At 46.1% G+C, this 21,257-nt stretch overlaps 1 protein-coding gene across 3 annotated transcripts; it reads right to left on the reverse strand.

The window, feature by feature from the left end:
- Nucleotides 1–89: 89 nt before the first annotated feature.
- On the reverse strand, nucleotides 90–17,307 carry LOC139570001 (transcription factor 20-like). Of its 3 annotated transcripts, XM_071391427.1 has the most exons (6): nucleotides 17,096–17,307; nucleotides 12,741–15,706; nucleotides 12,341–12,434; nucleotides 7,122–7,171; nucleotides 5,608–5,711; nucleotides 90–4,876 (listed from the first exon to the last, which is right to left on the reverse strand). In XM_071391427.1, the coding sequence occupies exons 2-5, from the start codon at nucleotides 15,699–15,701 to the stop codon at nucleotides 5,643–5,645; spliced, it is 3,174 nt and encodes a 1,057-aa protein (XP_071247528.1). In that variant the 5' UTR covers nucleotides 15,702–15,706; nucleotides 17,096–17,307; the 3' UTR covers nucleotides 90–4,876; nucleotides 5,608–5,642. The 3 variants fall into 3 exon arrangements, with proteins under 3 accessions (XP_071247528.1, XP_071247525.1, XP_071247526.1); XM_071391424.1 differs by lacking the exon at nucleotides 5,608–5,711; XM_071391425.1 differs by lacking the exons at nucleotides 5,608–5,711; nucleotides 17,096–17,307 and adding an exon at nucleotides 16,428–16,527.
- Nucleotides 17,308–21,257: the final 3,950 nt, after the last annotated feature.

A 21,257-nucleotide genomic window follows, 5' to 3' on the forward strand; every position in this document is an offset into this window, starting at 1 on the left:
CAGGAGATACGGACTTACGTAGAGTCTAAGACGATGAGAAGCTTCATCTATTTAACATGTTACTATTAAAATCAGGACTTACACAAAAAAGGGGTTCTACAAAATATTTATTTTAAGTTACATTTACCTCCGTTACGCTGAAGTAAACCACAAAGTACAAAACAGCATCTGTATTGTTGCCTTAAAATAAAGGAGATGAGAAGTGACATTCACAGATGAGGCATTGAAACTGAGGAAAAAGGTTTTTAACCAGTAGACTGAGGAAAAGGTTTTTAACCAGTAGACTGTACACCGAGTATACAAAACATTAAGAACACCTGCTCTTTCCATGACAGACTGACCAGGTAAATCCAGGTGAAAGCTATGGTCCCTTAATGTCACTGTGTTAAATCCACTTCGAATCGGTGTAGATGAAGGGGAGAGACATGTTAAAGGATTTTTAAGCCTTGAGACAACTGAGACATGAATTGTGTGTGTGAGCCATTCAGAGGGTGAATGGGCAAGAGACAAGATTGAAGTGCCTTTGAACGGGGTACGGTAGTAGTATAGTAGTAGTATGGTAGTAGTACGGTAGTAGGTGCCAGGTGCACCGGGTCCGTGTCAAGAACTGCAACGTTGCTGGTTTTTCCACGCTCAACAGTTTCCCGTGTGTATCAAGAATGGTCCGACATCCAGCCAACTTGACACAACAGTGTGGCACAATGGAGTCAACATAGGGGTGGGGGGGTGCAACTCAATATTAGCATTGCCACAGTCAATGGAGTCAACATAGGGGTGGGACTCAATATTAGCATTGCTACAGTCAATGGAGTCAACATAGGGGTGGGGGGGGAACTCAATATTAGCATTGCTCCAGTCAATGGAGTCAACATAGGGGGGGGAACTCAATATTAGCATTGCTCCAGTCAATGGAGTCAACACAGGGGTGGGGTGGGGGGGGCAACTCAATATTAGCATTGCTCCAGTCAATGGAGTCAACATAGGGGTGGGGGGGGGAACTCAATATTAGCATTGCTACAGTCAATGGAGTCATAGGGTTGGGGGGGGGACTCAATATTAGCATTGCTCCAGTCAATGGAGTCAACATAGGGGGGTGGGTGGGGGGGGGCAACTCAATATTAGCATTGCTCCAGTCAATGGAGTCAACATAGGGGTGTGGGGGGGGCAACTCAATATTAGCATTGCTCCAGTCAATGGAGTCATAGGGGTGGGGGGGGGGTGCAACTCAATATTAGCATTGCTCCAGTCAGTCAATGTGTGATAAATAATACCATTAGAATAATTAGAGACTCAGCCCTGAGATTTAGACACAGAAACAACATTACAAACCAAACACATTTCACAACCATGGAAATAATAGTCCAAAAGTCATATTTGGTACAACGCATCGGTTTGATTAAAGCAGCAATTAGGAACATCATCAGAGTGGCTGGCGATCATTTAGCTCAGTATTGGATTAAATCTGTTCCACTGCAGCACAGAGAACAAAAACATAGGAGGAAAAAAAAGGAAAAAAAAGAGGACCCAATAGGAGACATGTTGCTAGGTAGAAGAGTTTTTGATGTGTAGCTATATTAGAATACCACTTAGAACACATATCCAATACATTGCTTTATTCTAGGTGCTATACAAGTGTGGATATTGGAACAGACACACACGTGTATCTCCTGCTGTGTGGGGAATCCTCTCCCAGGGAGCGGCCTGCTGTAACATTCACCACCACTGCTGTTCTGGCTCCCTGTACAAACAGACTGACTTCACAGGACTCAGACAGAAACACAATGCCCCCTATTGCCACAATGGAAAAGCACAGAGACCACGACCACCAGACATCCACAGTGACATCTCCTAAATGTACAGGTCTATCAGACCTGCTGTTGACATCTACAGCAGAAAGAGCATGGTAGCTGTCCTGGTTAGTTGTGTTGATGCAACAGAAGTCAACGTCCTGGTTAGTTGTGTTGACGCAACAGAAGTCAACGTCCTGGTTAGTTGTGTTGACGCAACAGAAGTCAACGTCCTGGTTAGTTGTGTTGATGCAACAGAAGTCAACGTCCTGGTTAGTTGTGTTGATGCAACAGAAGTCAACGTCCTGGTTAGTTGTGTTGACGCAACAGAAGTCAACGTCCTGGTTAGTTGTGTTGACGCAACAGAAGTCAACGTCCTGGTTAGTTGTGTTGACGCAACAGAAGTCAACGTCCTGGTTAGTTGTGTTGATGCAACAGAAGTCGGCATCCTGAACACTGACTGATTTGTCCCTGCCACCAAAGCTGGCGAGGAGAAAGACCGAGCAGTTTAGAAGAGTTCAGGTGAGAGAGAGAGGACTTCAGCCAGACGAATGAATGGAGACGGTTGAACATGACCATGCTAACCAAAATCAACTGCTACCCGGTAAAGGATCATGTAAACCCAAACATGTGGTAGACGGCTAGAAACTAGAGACTGACTGTAGCACTACGGGTCTATACGTAGAGGTGATCTAAAATCAAGTCAGTTTACATCAATTAATACATTTTTTATTTTAAAGTGCCCTTGTTTAAACACATGATGCATGTGTAAGGTATTGTGAGTCATGGGAGTGTTGGCTTGTATTACAATCTTTGTAAATGTAATTCAAGAAAATAAAGTAACTAAAATGTAATGAATCCCAGTAAAAACAGCAGAGGAAAGTTAAGAGCTAATGAAGATGTGTGGACCAATCACGTTAGTCTCTGACAGCTGCATCAGTGAGATAGATAAAACCATGGTGTCAATGAAATGAAACAAACACGTTCTCTGTACTGATGATACTAACGTCTACAGTGCATTCAGAAAGTATTCAGACCCCTTGACTTTATCCACGTTACAGCTTTACTCTAAAATGTATTAAATAATTCTCAATCTACACACAATAATCCATTATGACAAACAGGTTTTTAAAAATGTTTACAAACGTATTAAAAATGAAAACAGAAATACCTTATTTACATAAGTATTCAGACCCTTTGCTATGAGACTCAATTTTGCTCATGTGCATCCTGTTTCCATTGATCATCCTTGAGATGTTTCTACAACTGTGATTGGAGTCCACCTGTGGTAAATTCAATTGATTGGACATGATTTGGAAAGGCACACACACCTGTCTATGTAAGGTCCCATAGTTGACAGTGCATGTCAGAGCAAAAACCAAGCCATGAGGTCAAAGGAATTGTCCGAGGAGCTCCGAGACAGGATTGTGTCGAGGCACAGATCTGGGGAAGGGTACCAAAACATGTCTGCAGCATTGAAGGTCCCCAGAACACAGTGGCCTCCATCATTCTTAAATGGAAGAATTTTGGAACCACTAAGACTCTTCCTAGAGCTGGCCACCTGGCCAAACTGAGTAATCGGGGGAGAAGGACCTTGGTTAGGGAGGTGACCAAAAACCTGATGGTCACTCTGACAGAGCTCTAGAGTTCCTCTGTAGAGATGGGAGAGCCATCCAGAAGGACAACCATCTCTGCAGCACCACACCAATCAGGCCGTTATGGTAGAGTGGCCAGACGGAAGCCACTCCTCAGTAAAAAGGCACATGACAGCTCACTTGGAGTTTGCCAAAAGGCACCTAAAAAACTCAGACCATGAGAAACAAGATTCTCTGGTCTGATGAAACCAAGATTTAACTATTTGGCCTGAATGCCAAGGGACACGTCAGGAGGAAACCTGGAACCATCCCTACGGTGAAGCATGGTGGTAGCAGCATCATGATGTGGGGAAATGCAAATGTGACATTTCAGTTCATTTTTAACACATTTGCAAAAATGTCTAAAAACCTGTTTTTGCTTTGTCATGATGGGATATTGTGTGTAGATTGATGAGGGGGGAAAGAATAATGTAACAAAATGTGGAAAAAAAGTCAAAGGGTGTGAATTCTTCCTGAATGCACTGTATGTGGAGGCGAGTCGTGGACTAGATGCTACAGGCCACGGTGAGTCCACTTTGGTGAAGATTAAGCACACATAGCTTAACTTCATATGATTTAACAGTTTCATACGTTAAGTGCCAATAAAAAGTGCTTTCAGCAACATCCCTCTTTAGAGGAAGTACATTCCTCTAAAGAGGGATATACGATACAGGTAAGACACAATTAACCCTCAATTATTTATATCACTTGAAAAAATCAAATGAAAAAACAAAGTGCAAGTAAAATCCATTGAAATGCCTGGTCACACCCTCAGAACTAAATCAGATGAATCTGGTGTTATTTTCATCCCATGTAGTAAAGTATGGTCTTTATGAATAGATCAGTTTCTCTACCAAGTGCAGTCTTCAGCGTCGAGGTTCTTACTCATAACTTAGATGCATACAAACACACCTCCGGGTCAATTGCAAAGTAAAAACTAAAGCCACAAGATACCCCCAAAAATAAATAAGCCAAATATATATCACATACTTAGAAAGCTTTATAAAATTAAATATCTCAAATTATTTGATCAACATTTCAATTTAAAAAAAAAGGGAGAATCCTTTTTCCGAATAAATAATTACAAAGCGATAGCACGTGTTTAGCCATAAGCGACGTGAAAACATTTATCTTCAATCAAATGGTGACATTGGCTTTGGGCCCCGCTCCCAACTCTTCTGTTCAGTCATTGGCCCATCTACTACCCACCGTTGGCAGTCAGTCCAGAGCCAGGAGAAGGACTGAGGTGGCAGAACATTAGGACAGCCTTGGTCTTCGTAGTGCTTTATGTGGTGAAGATAACAAGGTAGCAGAAAGTGCAGAAAGCCAGTTTTAAGGTTTGTGGGTGTTTGCATTCCGCCCCAGCCCAGCTGTCAATCAGAGGACAGTTACAGCGTTGCCACAGTTACCGGGTTCACGGGAGAAACCCAGCGTAACGCCACAGATGAACCATGTCTGGAACGGAAGAAAAAATACATTATGTTTTCAAACAAAGACATACCATTTAGCAATTTGGATATAAAACATAAATATCTTATTACCATCATTGTGATCAAAGAATGTTAGAATATGTAAAAACACTAACAGACGTGTGACTCACACGCAGGTAAGTAATGCTGAAATAAAGTGGAAAGAGATGGTGTTGTCATGTATAAATGTGAAAGACAACAACCAGAAAAGAGATGGTGTTGTCATGTATAAATGTGAAAGACAACAACCAGGAAAGAGATGGTGTTGTCATGTATAAATGTGAAAGAGATGGTGTTGTCATGTATAAATGTGAAAGAGATGGTGTTGTCATGTATAAATGTGAAAGAGATGGTGTTGTCATGTATAAATGTGAAAGAGATGGTGTTGTCATGTATAAATGTGAAAGAGATGGTGTTGTCATGTATAAATGTGAAAGAGATGGTGTTGTCATGTATAAATGTGAAAGAGAACAACCAGGAAAGAGATGGTGTTGTCATGTATAAATGTGAAAGAGATGGTGTTGTCATGTATAAATGTGAAAGAGATGGTGTTGTCATGTATAAATGTGAAAGACAACAACCAGAAAAGAGATGGTGTTGTCATGTATAAATGTGAAAGAGATGGTGTTGTCATGTATAAATGTGAAAGAGATGGTGTTGTCATGTATAAATGTGAAAGAGACGATGTTGTCATGTATAAATGTGAAAGAGAACAACCAGCCATGTGTAGTCAAGTCTGTCTTCTGGTTGTGTCACCGGTTGTCTCTTCTGTTCCCAGGAGAGCCTTGAAACGACTTGTTCTGGGGAGGAACAGACTTGTTCTGGGGAGGAACAGACGGTAAATCCCAGTAACATACAGTGAAACCAAAAGGGAACAGACGGTATGCATCGGTCTACACGATGCGGTAGGGCTGTCTACACGATGCGGTAGGGCTGTCTACACGATGCGGTAGGGCTGTCTACACGATGCGGTAGGGCTGTCTACACGATGCGGTAGGGCTGTCTACACGATGCGGTAGGGCTGTCTACACGATGCGGTAGGGCTGTCTACACGATGCGGTAGGGCTGTCTACACGATGCGGTAGGGCTGTCTACACGATGCGGTAGGGCTGTCTACACGATGCGGTAGGGCTGTCTACACGATGCGGTAGGGCTGTCTACACGATGCGGTAGGGCTGTCTACACGATGCGGTAGGGCTGTCTACACGATGCGGTAGGGCTGTCTACACGATGCGGTAGGGCTGTCTACACGATGCGGTAGGGCTGTCTACACGATGCGGTAGGGCTGTCTACACGATGCGGTAGGGCTGTCTACACGATGCGGTAGGGCTGTCTACACGATGCGGTAGGGCTGTCTACACGATGCGGTAGGGCTGTCTACACGATGCGGTAGGGCTGTCTACACGATGCGGTAGGGCTGTCTACACGATGCGGTAGGGCTGTCTACACGATGCGGTAGGGCTGTCTACACGATGCGGTAGGGCTGTCTACACGATGCGGTAGGGCTGTCTACACGATGCAGTAGGGCTGTCTACACGATGCAGTAGGGCTGTCTACACGATGCAGTAGGGCTGTCTACACGATGCAGTAGGGCTGTCTACACGATGCAGTAGGGCTGTCTACACGATGCAGTAGGGCTGTCTACACGATGCAGTAGGGCTGTCTACACGATGCAGTAGGGCTGTCTACACGATGCAGTAGGGCTGTCTACACGATGCAGTAGGGCTGTCTACACGATGCAGTAGGGCTGTCTACATGATGCAGTAGGGCTGTCTACATGATGCAGTAGGGCTGTCTACATGATGCAGTAGGGCTGTCTCCATGATGCAGTAGGGCTGTCTCCATGATGCAGTAGGGCTGTCTCCATGATGCAGTAGGGCTGTCTCCATGATGCAGTAGGGCTGTCTACATGATGCAGTAGGGCTGTCTACATGATGCAGTAGGGCTGTCTACATGATGCAGTAGGGCTGTCTACATGATGCAGTAGGGCTGTGTAGTCAGCCTCAGCATGAAGCAACGCTTTACTGAAGCAAGCCATACTTCATCTTAGTAATACACAAATCATAAAATGGAGGATTGCTAAATTGTCAGTTCCATGTCAGCAAAATCTCTTTCACAAAAATACCATCTTTGTACAGTGAGACAGAAAACACTGACAGCAACTGAGCGAGTGAATGAGAGGGTCTTGGTAAGGATCAAACCTAGCAGTCATTTAAATCAACCGTCCATACCTTGTGCTTGGTGCATTTCATGGAGAAGTTCTCTTCATTGAGGACACAGTCTGTGGGGAGAAGAATGCTTGGATCAATGAAGATCACTGATCAATAGCAAAACAGCAGCTGAACCAGACTACACACACCAACCGGCTACAGAGAGCCTGCAACACACACACACACACACACACACACACACACACACACACACACACACACACACACACACACACACACACACACACACACACACACACACACACACACACACACACACACACACACACACACACACACACACACACACACAGCTGGGGTGGCATTACCATTTTACAACCACAGTACTAGTGTTATTATATAGGGAGGGGGAGGTTAGTGTTAGGACACAGACAAACACACGATCCAGGATACACTTCACACTCAATCCCCCAGGGGGCAGCAACTGGGTCTAGCACAACCGCTGCTGCCAACTAGGGCTGCCAGCTGGTTGTGTTAGATGGCCCGAAGGCCTTTCCTTTTGTTTTCAGTCTTTCGTTTGGGATTAATTCCCCATTTTGGTACATATTTTTGTTTCGTCACCACCTGAACAAATAATCCACTTGGACTGGCTGACCTAGAGGTCAAGAGAAACAGAGCTGGCCCTGGACCAAGGTAATGTTGCTCTCTCCCTGGGTACGTGTACATTCAACACCTGGTCGCATGATTTCTCACATAAATGCACATTCATTCAGGTAACAGACCAGTTAGCTAGGCCGCAGATCCCTAGACATAACGAGTCAGGTTACAGACCAGTTAGCTAGGCCGCAGATCCCTAGACATAACGAGTCAGGTTACAGACCAGTTAGCTAGGCTGCAGATCCCTAGACATAACGAGTCAGGTAACAGACCAGTTAGCTAGGCCGCAGATCCCTAGACATAACGAGTCAGGTTACAGACCAGTTAGCTAGGCCGCAGATCCCTAGACATAATGAGTCAGGTTACAGACCAGTTAGCTAGGCTGCAGATCCCCAGACATAACGAGTCAGGTAACAGACCGGTTAGCTAGGCCGCAGATCCCTAGACATAACGAGTCAGGTTACAGACCAGTTAGCTAGGCCGCAGATCCCTAGACATAACGAGTCAGGTTACAGACCAGTTAGCTAGGGTGCAGATCCCTAGACATAACGAGTCAGGTTACAGACCAGTTAGCTAGGCCGCAGATCCCTAGACATAACGAGTCAGGTTACAGACCGGTTAGCTAGGCCGCAGATCCCTAGACATAACGAGTCAGGTTACAGACCGGTTAGCTAGGCCGCAGATCCCTAGACATAACGAGTCAGGTTACAGACCGGTTAGCTAGGCCGCAGATCCCTAGACATAACGAGTCAGGTTACAGACCAGTTAGCTAGGCCGCAGATCCCTAGACATAACGAGTCAGGTTACAGACCAGTTAGCTAGGCCGCAGATCCCTAGACATAACGAGTCAGGTTACAGACCAGTTAGCTAGGCCGCAGATCCCTAGACATAACGAGTCAGGTTACAGACCAGTTAGCTAGGCCGCAGATCCCTAGACATAACGAGTCAGGTTACAGACCAGTTAGCTAGGCCGCAGATCCCTAGACATAACGAGTCAGGTAACAGACCAGTTAGCTAGGCCGCAGATCCCTAGACATAACGAGTCAGGTTACAGACCAGTTAGCTAGGCCGCAGATCCCTAGACATAATGAGTCAGGTTACAGACCAGTTAGCTAGGCTGCAGATCCCCAGACATAACGAGTCAGGTAACAGACCGGTTAGCTAGGCCGCAGATCCCTAGACATAACGAGTCAGGTTACAGACCGGTTAGCTAGGCCGCAGATCCCTAGACATAACGAGTCAGGTTACAGACCGGTTAGCTAGGCCGCAGATCCCTAGACATAACGAGTCAGGTTACAGACCGGTTAGCTAGGCCGCAGATCCCTAGACATAACGAGTCAGGTTACAGACCGGTTAGCTAGGCCGCAGATCCCTAGACATAACGAGTCAGGTTACAGACCGGTTAGCTAGGCCGCAGATCCCTAGACATAACGAGTCAGGTTACAGACCAGTTAGCTAGGCCGCAGATCCCTAGACATAACGAGTCAGGTTACAGACCAGTTAGCTAGGCCGCAGATCCCTAGACATAACGAGTCAGGTTACAGACCAGTTAGCTAGGCCGCAGATCCCTAGACATAACGAGTCAGGTTACAGACCAGTTAGCTAGGCCGCAGATCCCTAGACATAACGAGTCAGGTTACAGACCAGTTAGCTAGGCCACAGATCCCTAGACATAACGAGTCAGGTTACAGACCAGTTAGCTAGGCCGCAGATCCCTGGACATAACGAGTCAGGTTACAGACCAGTTAGCTAGGCTGCAGATCCCTAGACATAATGAGTCAGGTTACAGACCAGTTAGCTAGGCTGCAGATCCCTAGACATAATGAGTCAGGTTACAGACCAGTTAGCTAGGCCGCAGATCCCTAGACATAACGAGTCAGGTTACAGACCAGTTAGCTAGGCCGCAGATCCCTAGACATAATGAGTCAGGTTACAGACCAGTTAGCTAGGCTGCAGATCCCTAGACATAACGAGTCAGGTTACAGACCAGTTAGCTAGGCTGCAGATCCCTAGACATAATGAGTCAGGTTACAGACCAGTTAGCTAGGCTGCAGATCCCTAGACATAACGAGTCAGGTTACAGATCCCTAGACATAATGAGTCAGGTTACAGACCAGTTAGCTAGGCTGCAGATCCCTAGACATAATGAGTCAGGTTACAGACCAGTTAGCTAGGCCGCAGATCCCTAGACATAACGAGTCAGGTTACAGACCAGTTAGCTAGGCCGCAGATCCCTAGACATAATGAGTCAGGTTACAGACCAGTTAGCTAGGCTGCAGATCCCTAGACATAACGAGTCAGGTTACAGACCAGTTAGCTAGGCTGCAGATCCCTAGACATAATGAGTCAGGTTACAGACCAGTTAGCTAGGCTGCAGATCCCTAGACATAACGAGTCAGGTTACAGATCCCTAGACATAATGAGTCAGGTTACAGACCAGTTAGCTAGGCTGCAGATCCCTAGACATAATGAGTCAGGTTACAGACCAGTTAGCTAGGCTGCAGATCCCTAGACATAATGAGTCAGGTTACAGACCAGTTAGCTAGGCCGCAGATCCCTAGACATAACGAGTCAGGTTACAGACCGGTTAGCTAGGCCGCAGATCCCTAGACATAACGAGTCAGGTTACAGACCAGTTAGCTAGGCCGCAGATCCCTAGACATAACGAGTCAGGTTACAGACCAGTTAGCTAGGCCGCAGATCCCTAGACATAACGAGTCAGGTAACAGACCAGTTAGCTAGGCTTAAAACCCCCAGACATAATGAGTCAAGCTGATTAAACAGCATGATCATTACACAGGTGCACCTTGTGCTGGGGACAATAAATGGCCACTCTAAAATGTGCAGTTTTGGAGGGAGCATGCAATTGGCATGCTGACTACAGGAATGTCCACCAGAGCTTTTGGCAGAGAATTGAATGTTCATTTTAGAGAATTTGGCTCTACGTCCAACCGGCGTCACAATCGCAGACCACATGTAACCACGCCAGCCCAGGACCTCCACATCAGGCTTCTTCACCTGTGGGATGGTCTGAGACCAGCGACCCAGACAGCTGATGAAACTGAGGAGTATTTGTGGATGTAATAAAGCCCCTTTGTGTGGAAAAACTCATTCTGATTGGCTGGGCCTGGCACCCCAGTGGCCTCCCAGGCCCACCCATGGCTGCCCTGTGAAATCCATAAATTAGGGCCTAATTAATTTATATAAATTGACTGATTTGCTTACATGAACTGTAACTCACTGAAATCGTTGAAATTGTTGCACGTCGCGTTTATATTTTTGTTCAGTATAGATTGCCTATGAATAATCACCATTAATAAATGGAACAATAATGATGTTATTCAACGTACTGACTCCAAAGTGCGGCACACAGGCCACGTAGCCTATTTCTATGCATACCTGCTCCTACTATGCACAACAAAAATAACAAAGATATCATTTATTTTTTATTTTTTTTTACATAGGCCGTACCAAAAGACCAGTTGGCCTGTGCTAGTAATTGTGTCTTGACGCCCCATTGCTGGTGAGCTTACAAAGTGAACAGTTCATATTCTTGATCACCAAAACATTTTTGGAGCCGGATATTTATTATGGCAATCCGCTCTCCCTACAATTTGACATTTGCAAATGCACCCGATCCTATAGCTGTACAACAAATCAGCAGTCTGTTCTCTGGCACACTGGACCTTTGTTGATTGACAGCTTGCTGGTCCAATCAGAGGTCAGAGTGTGCATTTCATAAGCCAATCTGTTGCACTTTTTATTCTAAGGGCAATGCTATGGCTACTGCCTCTGGCTGCAAGGAGAGTTATCCACAGAGACTGTGCCACAAAATAAGTCCAGAGTCTTGACGCTCCCAAGTCAAGTCTCAAATAATTACATTTTCTATCAAATCGAGTCTCAAGACAAATCTGTGAGACAAGGAGACTCACCCAATGGTCCCAGTAGGGGACAGGGATATGGACAAAGGAGACTCACCTGATGGTCCCAGTAGGGGACAGGGATAAGGACAGAGGAGACTCACCTGATGGTCCCAGTAGGGGACAGGGATAAGGACAGAGGAGACTCACCCAATGGTCCCAGTAGGGGACAGGGATAAGGACAGAGGAGACTCACCCGATGGTCCCAGTAGGGGACAGGGATAAGGACAGAGGAGACTCACCCAATGGTCCCAGTAGGGGACAGGGATAAGGACAGAGGAGACTCACCTGATGGTCCCAGTAGGGGACAGGGATAAGGACAGAGGAGACTCACCCGATGGTCCCAGTAGGGGACAGGGATATGGACAGAGGAGACTCACCTGATGGTCCCAGTAGGGGACAGGGATATGGACAGAGGAGACTCACCTGATGGTCCCAGTAGGGGACAGGGATATGGACAGAGGAGACTCACCCGATGGTCCCAGTAGGGGACAGGGATAAGGACAGAGGAGACTCACCTGATGGTCCCAGTAGGGGACAGGGATAAGGACAGAGGAGACTCACCCAATGGTTCCAGTAGGGGACAGGGATAAGGACAGAGGAGACTCACCCGATGGTCCCAGTAGGGGACAGGGATAAGGACAGAGGAGACTCACCCAATGGTCCCAGTAGGGGACAGGGATAAGGACAGAGGAGACTCACCTGACTGTAGAGAACACCTGTAGTGGTACTTGTTGGGGCATCCTTTGATGAAGCAGCCCAGCGTGGCACCTGGGTTATGGCAGCGAGAACACGTCTGAAAACATGAAATGCAATAGATTGGTTTCCTCGTGTTGCGGGCCAAGACAAGCTGCTATAGTAGTTTACATTTCGGGTACATTTCGCTACACCTACAATAACATCTGCTAAACGCATGTATGTGACCAATAAAAATGTATTTGACATTGTAAAACAGAGTTGTAGCACTATTACATACGAACTAAATGTAAAGTACGACGGTCACAACAGCAGACATAGCCCTCAATGGAAGATCACTATATATTCACCCCAAATCATAAATCAATAAAGACATCTGTTTCTATCCTGCAGGATTTACACTTACCGTCTCCTGAGCCACCTTGACTGCCTCTTCCAGGCCGTAGAGCCTTCCCTTCACCAGGAACACACCTGTAGACCAGATGCTGCAGTCCTCGTGGAGCCAGTACTCACACTGGTCCAGAGGCACCACAGGGGGAATGTACCAGTCATCCACTGCAGTCCTGGCCCCAGATGTTACCAAAGGCCCAGCCTCAATCCTGCCCCTCTTAGCTCCAGGGCTGCCTGAGAGGTCGCTGTCACTGGTCCACCTCCTCAGCAGGCCCTCCTGTTTCAGCCGGGGGTCAGGTTTGTGGGGCCAGGGGACCCCCGGGGGCCGAGCACACTTTCTGCCCCGCCCTCTCACGCTGCAGGATGAGTCAGAGTCACTGAGATCCTCCTCTTCTTTGGGGCCTGGTTTGCTAGCTGGGGCTTCAGTGCTGGGTCTGTATCCCTCAGGGTAGTAGGGCCCGTGGAGGTCCCCAAGGTCCATGGCGTTAGCCGAGCCTCCACACAGGCAGCAAACCAGGGAGCTGTGGTGCTGGCTGTGGGTGGAGATGCGGCCCAGCTGGAGGCAGGAAGTGGATGGTACAGCCCCTGGGAGGAAACCCCTGGATCCTGAACTTCCAGCCTGCTGTTGCCCCTGGCCATTCTGCCTGGGCTTCTCCTCCTCTGGGTAGTTGATGACAGTACAGTTGGCGTGGGAGGTGGAGGAGGGCTTATGCTCTATGTGGATGAAAGGAGAGAACGTGTCCACCCTCATGTCCCTCTTCTCCTCCTTGTAGTTGATGTATTTCAGTTTGATCTCAGGCTCCTGAGGGGAGAATATTGAGAACTGGTCCAGTCTGGGTTTCTTCCGTTTCTTCTTGGGAGCAGGGGTCGCCTTCCTTGTTTTGGCTGTGGGAGCAGGGGTCGCCTTCCTTGTTTTGGCTGTGGGAGCAGGGGTCGCCTTCCTTGTTTTGGCTGTGAGAGCAGGGGTCGCCTTCCTTGTTTTGGCTGTGGGAGCAGGGGTCGCCTTCCTTGTTTTGGCTGTGGGAGCAGCTGCTTCGCTGCTTGTAGTCTTAGCTTTATGCTTCCCGGGTTCCTTTGGAGGTGTTTTAAGTGACGGTGATAGGGTCAGTAAATCCACCTTAGAGGAGGGCTCGGGACCTGACTCTCTGTGTTCCGACTCCTTCTCTGAGCCTTTGTCTGGAGCAAAGGGCAGACTGGAGGTTATTGGAGATGTGCTGTGGTTGTGTGGGTATTTTGAAAAACGGCCGTGTTCTGAATCTGAGGTAGACTCTATGCAACTGTCTGCGTTTGTGTAAATGTTATCCATATGACTGGTCAGTGAGGCTACTGCTGCCTGTACTTTAGTCTCTCCCTCGCAGCTAGACGCTGCTTTATTCTGGTCCTTCTTCTTCTTCTTCACTACACACGAGGTCTGTTTGTTAGGACTAACACCGGCTTTAGATGGACTGCTCTGGGTCAGGGGGTTTGTCTGACGCTTGGGCTTCCTGGTGGACACTTTATACCAGTTAGGGTTTATGTTCATCACTATGGCCTCTAACCTGGTTCCCCTGCCAGAGCGAGGGGGGAGTTGTTTCCTCTCAGAAGTCCTCTGCTCTGCCTTCACATTACCATTCAGGTGAGTAGCAGCTGTCTGCTCTGCCCTCACATTACCATTCAGGTGAGTAGCAGCTGTCTGCTCGGGGTTCTTTTCTGAAACCTCTGACACAGTGCTCTCGTCTTCTGTCAAATCAACAATAGGCTCCGAAGCTGCCTTGGGATTATGTCCTGGCTGCTGGAAGTCCTTGCTGTAATCTAACCTTGGTATATTCTCGCCATTAGACCTTGTCCCCTGTACTGCAGACAGCCCAGGTCCTCCTCTCCCCAGCTCATCCCAGCGGGTATCAGCCGTGTGTTCTGGTGAATAATTGTAAGCGCAGTGTGAGCAGGAGGCCTGAGGCAGAATGAGCCCATCCTCTACGTCGTCCAGTGAGACAGAGGGAGAGACCGGGTCCTCCAGAGGACTGATATAGTCCCTATTCGGAGAACACAGGTCCCTGGGACTCCTGCTGTCCTGCATCAGGACCGGCTCCTCTGTTCTAGAGATGAGAAAGAGAACCTCTGAAGCCCTCTGACCCTCCTCCATGTCTGTAGTGAGAGACTCTGGGGAGGAATCGACACAGATGACAGAGTTGGACCAGCTGCTACTACCCTGGCCATTCTGCAATCCATTGTTGACCGTGTCCTGAGAAAGAGTGTGTTTCATTAAACTCCCTCTCTGTTGAGGCTTGTATTTCTCCACTCCTCTGTTACTGGCAACTCGATGGCCATTGATTTCATAAGACTGCTGCATCAGACACACCCCTGCGACATTCTCACCCACCACCTGGGCCGGAGGGATAGAGTCAAGTATTTCCGACCGAGGTGCTAAGCCCAGAGGCCTAGCCACCTGCTGCAGGTAGCCATCCATTGTTGAGAACCTGCTGATCGACGGGACGCCGTAGAGAGAGGGATGCTGGGAGAGAGAGGGATGCTGGGAGAGAGAGGGATGCTGGGAGAGAGAGGGATGCTGGGAGAGAGAGGGATGCTGGGAGAGAGAGGGATGCTGGGAGAGAGAGGGATGCGGGGAGAGAGAGGGATGCGGGGAGAGAGAGGGATGCTGGGAGAGAGAGGGATGCTGGGAGAGAGAGGGATGCTGGGAGAGAGAGGGATGCTGGGAGAAGACATGAGACCGGCTCACATATGAGAGAGTGACTGTAGTGTTGGAGAAAGCATTGTCCGGCTGTATCTGGTCTACTGGTTGAAGCCTGTGGTCGTGGTCAGTCTCGGGGAAGTTTGGGTACCAGCTGGGAGGCTTGACCACCCGTAGGGCCTCCATGGAGTTGGCTTTCAAGAGGCATTCCTCACCTTTTCTGGTCAGGTCCATCACAGCGGGAAGGCTGCGGGTGGAGGAAAGGTCCTGTGGCTGTAAATCATCAGAGTCCCCCAGTGGTTGCTCCATAGCAACTGAAATTGAGCAGAAATACAGAAAGGTTAGATTAATACATGGAATTGAAATGATCTTGACCTCAGTGAGAACATGACTGGATAAGAGGACAAGATTGGGTTCCATCATCACCAAGCACATTGGTCAACAGTGGATTGCAACTTTATGTAGCTAGAGTCCAGACAACAAGCTGCTAGCGATAATGCACATCACAGACTTAGCTAGCTAAATATCGAAATAGCTAACTAGAAAGCAAACAAGTCAGAACTAAATGCTAAACGTGCTCTAACGTTGTTTTCGTTGGCTGTCAGCGTTCACTTAGTTTTCCATTACTACTGTTCAAAGTAATGTAACGTTAATTGAGTTCAGCAAGAACGTTGCAGATTCATTAAATGGCGGGTATACAAATGAGTAAACAAACAATGTATCGCGTTTGCACTTGCAGCTACAGTATCAAGCTGACTCGGAAAAAGTGGCCAAATCAGAAGTATATAACGTTACTGGAAATCCACCAAAATAGATGCGATAAGAAAAGAAAGATAATATACACTAACAAAAAAGTTGCCAACTGGCTTCGAACCGCTTTGCCTTCTCACAAACAAATAGAACTTAGCTAACTACTTTTATGTTTAGCTAACTTTCCGTAACCTGGAATGACAGGTCCTGTCCCAAACTAGCTCCATTTTTTGTCGTCAGTCAAATGAGTTCTGACTAGGGAGTACAGCTACGACCGGAGGTTACCTTTTCGTAGCAGGTTAGAAGAAGTTACACTGCAGGTTAGGAAACTTTAGTTAAGGTTGGGGAACGGGTTAGGATGAACTAAAATGATCTCCTAACCAGTTACGAAAAGTCACTTCCGGTCTTAGTTGTACAACCTCAAGTCCAGTCACAACTAGTCAAATGTGAAAGATGATTCGTGCGACGACAAGAGCTACAGTAACATTACCTCGCTAGTTATCAGATTAACTTATGTAAATAGGATACGCGTTTTGATTTGGTTAGTTAATGTAACCAGTTCACGATGTACTAAACTAGCTGGCTATGTAGTTAGCCGCTTATCACAAAACAATGTCCCTTGTAAAAGTTGCACCTCTCTAATACTCTTCTAAACTGACCAATTCATCTGTAGTTGATATGGGAACGTCATTTTATTGTGAAATAATGGGTGACTGGCTGGTGGCTATAATAATACAATCCTTGAATATTTGCTGGTTATTGCCATTCCGCGTTGGGGATCGATTTCCCGCAGACCACGGAGGGATGGAGTGATGCATTTATTAGATACAGCTAGCTAGCAACCAACTTTGATTTATTTCTGGTTTCCTAGCTAGCTTGCTAAGCTAATTTGCTAGGCCCTTCGTATGAAACAAAAGAGCGAACATATTGCGCTGCCGGAGACTGAAACTTACCCAAACAGGAAGGAGTGTGGGGCTTTACAAATGTCCAATTCAACAGTGAGTCCCACTCAGCATCTTGGTCAAGAGCCAATCTAACTCTTGTACCCTAAAACTCAGAACTAGATTTGTGTCAGTCAACAGGATCAAAAATCCCTGCACTTTCCCGAACACGCGTAAACTGCGCAACATTTCAAGAACAGCATTTGTCAGCTCTCAGCTGGCGATCACAGTGAAGCATTATGGGAAGTTGGGAAACAACGAAACTTCATATACTGTCATTGGGACGAAAGCTGGGAGAGTTGCTTTTCATCCGCAGGTTTTCTTGTCATGGTCCTTAATTTATAAGCATAATTTTTCTCCACACATATATTATATGGAATAATCGGGATATATTGTATAAAAATATTTATTTGTTTTTAGAATATTGGTTCCGAAATAATATCCTATTGGTGAGCCAACTTGTAAATGCAGAGGGTCTTTTACTTAATCATAAGGAATTATTATCGCTTTACAAGATCCCTGTAACACCTAAAGATTTTGCAAGACTAGATGCCATTCCCTCCGGTATTGCTTTATTATTCAGGAACGTGTCAAGACTTGACCCTCAGAACATACGATTATCCCTGTTGACTCATCAGTAGGAAAGACTCGTTTATATTTTGGTCCATTCAACAATAGAGCTATACAAGTCTTGTTTCAACAGGATGTTGTATCTATATACCAGGGATCACAAATTAGATTCAGCTGAGGGACGATTTTTTTGTTGTTGCGTGGATGGTGGGGGCCGGACTCAAATTACAAATCATTTGTAAACTGCAAATTGACCGCAAGAAGCCCAAACACATAATATTTGTCTAAAAACAATCATTTCAAACCTTTCTTACATTTGAAAGTGATCACGTGTCTCTCTATTATGTGTGGGAATACTTGGGAACATATTTCTCTAAATTAAAATCACATGGAGCTGATTTAGTGTTTTTACAATCTTATGTCCAATAAAAATAAATATTTTATTTGTATTTATTGCTCAGAAAACATGGGGCCAAATGAGACCACCCGCGGGCCAAATTCGGCCCACGTGCCGTCAGTTGAGGAACTCTGCTATATACCTTAATCATGCCTTATTGGAATGATACTGTCTGTTGGAAAACAGTGTGGATGTTGCCACACACATACCTACTTATTAACAAAATGAAGGAAGTTTCTTTTTAAATTATTCATAAATATTATCCTGCCAACCACTATATGAAGAAGTTTAAAAAAAACATACATTCAAATTGTACATTTTGTAATGACCATCCAGAAACGGTTTTGCATCTTATTTGGCACTATATTCATGTAAGGAATCTGTGTCAAGACATCAGTAGATTATAATTGAACACATTTATTAAGATTTTTACACTATTATGGAGAGATGTACTGCCTGGATTCTTTACTTAAGATACAATTGTTTCAACTTATTTCTATGTAATTAATTAATTATTATTTTGGCCAAATTTCATATTCACAAATGTACGTTTACAAACAAAACACCACATTTTTCTTACCTTACAAAAATATTTAAATATTCTGCCAACAAAAAAGCTGTTAGAATGATAAATGTGTGTATGCCACTCAAGGTCCTTGTGTAATGTGATATTGTACCCCCTAGCCCTGCACCTAGCCCAAATTGTCTTTTGTATATTATTTATATATACCTACTTTTTGTAAGGATTTGTTGTTAATAATAATACAAAAATTAAAACGGCATATAATGGTAATAAATAGCACAGAACAAAACAATTAATTAAAGTCCCATGATGGTAGTGAATTCCCATTACTGCTTGTCACTTATTAACCATTTATGCACATTACTTTAATAAAATATTTCAGTTGTGTATTTTACATTTGTTTTATTTGAGGTCTTTATTATTTAATTTCAAGTCATCTCCTCACAGTGGCATGTACTCATGGATGCCAAGGGAAGCCCGTCTTTCCCCCAAAAAATTGACCAAGGAAAAAAGGATAAAAGAAAATGTATCTTTCGCCTCTCTGTGTTTCATAATTTTACTTAAATTCACAAGAGGCTGAATGTTTCAGTATTTCACTTTAGAAAGCATCAGAATGAGTCAAACAGTACCCCTCTGTCTCTGTATGTGTAGGCCATCTATCTGATGCTGTCTGGTCCAAAATAGTATGATATTGTTGCCTCCCGTAGCATTGAATGCAAAAGGAGCCAGTGAGCATTTGTCCTCCTTTGATTTAAAAAAAAGTATAAAATAATAGCCAATCAACATTGAGCTAAGCTGAGTGAGCTCAACTGTGAATGGTCCTGGCGCACCAAAAACAAGTGTCAAGGGAAGCCAGTTTGGACACATCAAATAACATCGAGCATACCTTATTGACAGAAACTACTCGAATTGTTGTATCTGTACTGAAAAAAATATATAAATGCAACATGCAATTTCAAAGATTTTGCTGAGTTACAGTTCATATAAGGAAATCAGTCAATTTAAATAAATGAATTAGGCCCTAATCAACGGATTTCACATGACTGGGCAGGGCCGCAGCCTGGGAGGGCATATGCCGACCCCCTGGGGAGCCAGGCCCAGGCAATCAGAATGAGTTTTCCTGCACAAAAAGGCTTTATTACAGACAGAAATACCCCAAAGCTGACAGCAAACCACTCGCCCACACGGCGCCATACACGCAGTCTGCCAGGTACAGTTAAAAATGGGATTCTCAAACCACTCGCCCACACGACACCATTCACGCCGTCTGCCATCTGCCAGGTACAGTTAAAAATGGGATTCATCTGTGAAGAGCACACTTCTACAGTGTGACAGTGGCCATGGAAGGTGAATATTTGCCCACTGAAGTCGGTTACGACGCCGAACTGCAGTCAGGTCAAGACCCTGATGAGGACGACGAGCACGCAGATTAGTTTCCCTGAGACGGTTGGTGCAGAAATGATTCGGTTGTGCAAACCCAGTTTCATCAGCTGCCCCAGACCATCCCACAGGTGAAGAAGCCAGATGTGGAGGTCCTGGGCTGGCATGGTTACATGTGGTCTGCGGTTTTGAGGCCAGTTGGATGTACTGCCAGATTCTCTAAAACAATGTTGGTAGTGAAATTAACATTCAATACCATGGCAACAGCCATGAAAGCGCAAACCACTGCTTTTAACCAGGGCAAGGTGACCAGAAACATGACTGAATACAAACAGTGTAGCTATTCCCTCCGCAAGGCAATCAAACAAGCTAAGTGCCAGTATAGAGACAAAGTAGAGTCGCAATTCAACAGCTCAGACACAAGAGGTATGTGGCAGGGTCTACAGTCAATCACGGATTACAAAAGAAAAACCAGCCCCGTCGCGGACCAGGATGTCTTGCTCTCAGACAGACTAAATAACTTTTTTGCTCGCTTTGAGGACAATACAGTGCCACAGTGCCACGGCCCGCTACCAAAACCTGCGGGCTCTCCTTCACTGCAGCCGAGGTGAGTAAAACATTTAAACGTGTTAACCCTCGCAAGGCTGCAGGCCCAGACGGCATTCCCAGCCGCGTCCTCAGAGCATGCGCAGATCAGCTGGCTGGTGTGTTTACGGACATATTCAATTCCCAGTCTGCTTCAAGAGGGCCACCATTGTTCCTGTTCCCAAGAAAGCTAAGGTAACTGAGCTAAACGACTACCGCCCCGTAGCACTCACTTCCGTCATCATGAAGTGCTTAGAGAGACTAGTCAAGGACCATATCACCTCCACCCTACCTGACACCCTAGACCCACTCCAATTTGCTTACCGACCCAATAGGTCCACAGACGACGCAATCGCAACCACACTGCACACTGCCCTAACCCATCTGGACAAGAGGAATACCTATGTGAGAATGCTGTTCATCGACTACAGCTCAGCATTTAACACCATAGTACCATCCAAACTCGTCATCAAGCTCGAGACCCTGGGTCTCGACCCCGCCCTGTGCAACTGGGTACTGGACTTCCTGACGGGCCGCCCCCAGGTGGTGAGTTTAGGTAACAACATCTCCACCCCGCTGATCCTCAACACTGGGGCCCCACAAGGGTGCGTTCTGAGCCCTCTCCTGTACTCCCTGTTCACCCACGACTGCGTGGTCATGCACGCCTCCAACTCAATCATCAAGTTTGCGGACGACACTACAGTGGTAGGCTTGATTAC

This window comes from Salvelinus alpinus, chromosome 3 (genome assembly GCF_045679555.1).
Source record: "Salvelinus alpinus chromosome 3, SLU_Salpinus.1, whole genome shotgun sequence".
Lineage (NCBI taxonomy): Eukaryota > Metazoa > Chordata > Actinopteri > Salmoniformes > Salmonidae > Salvelinus > Salvelinus alpinus.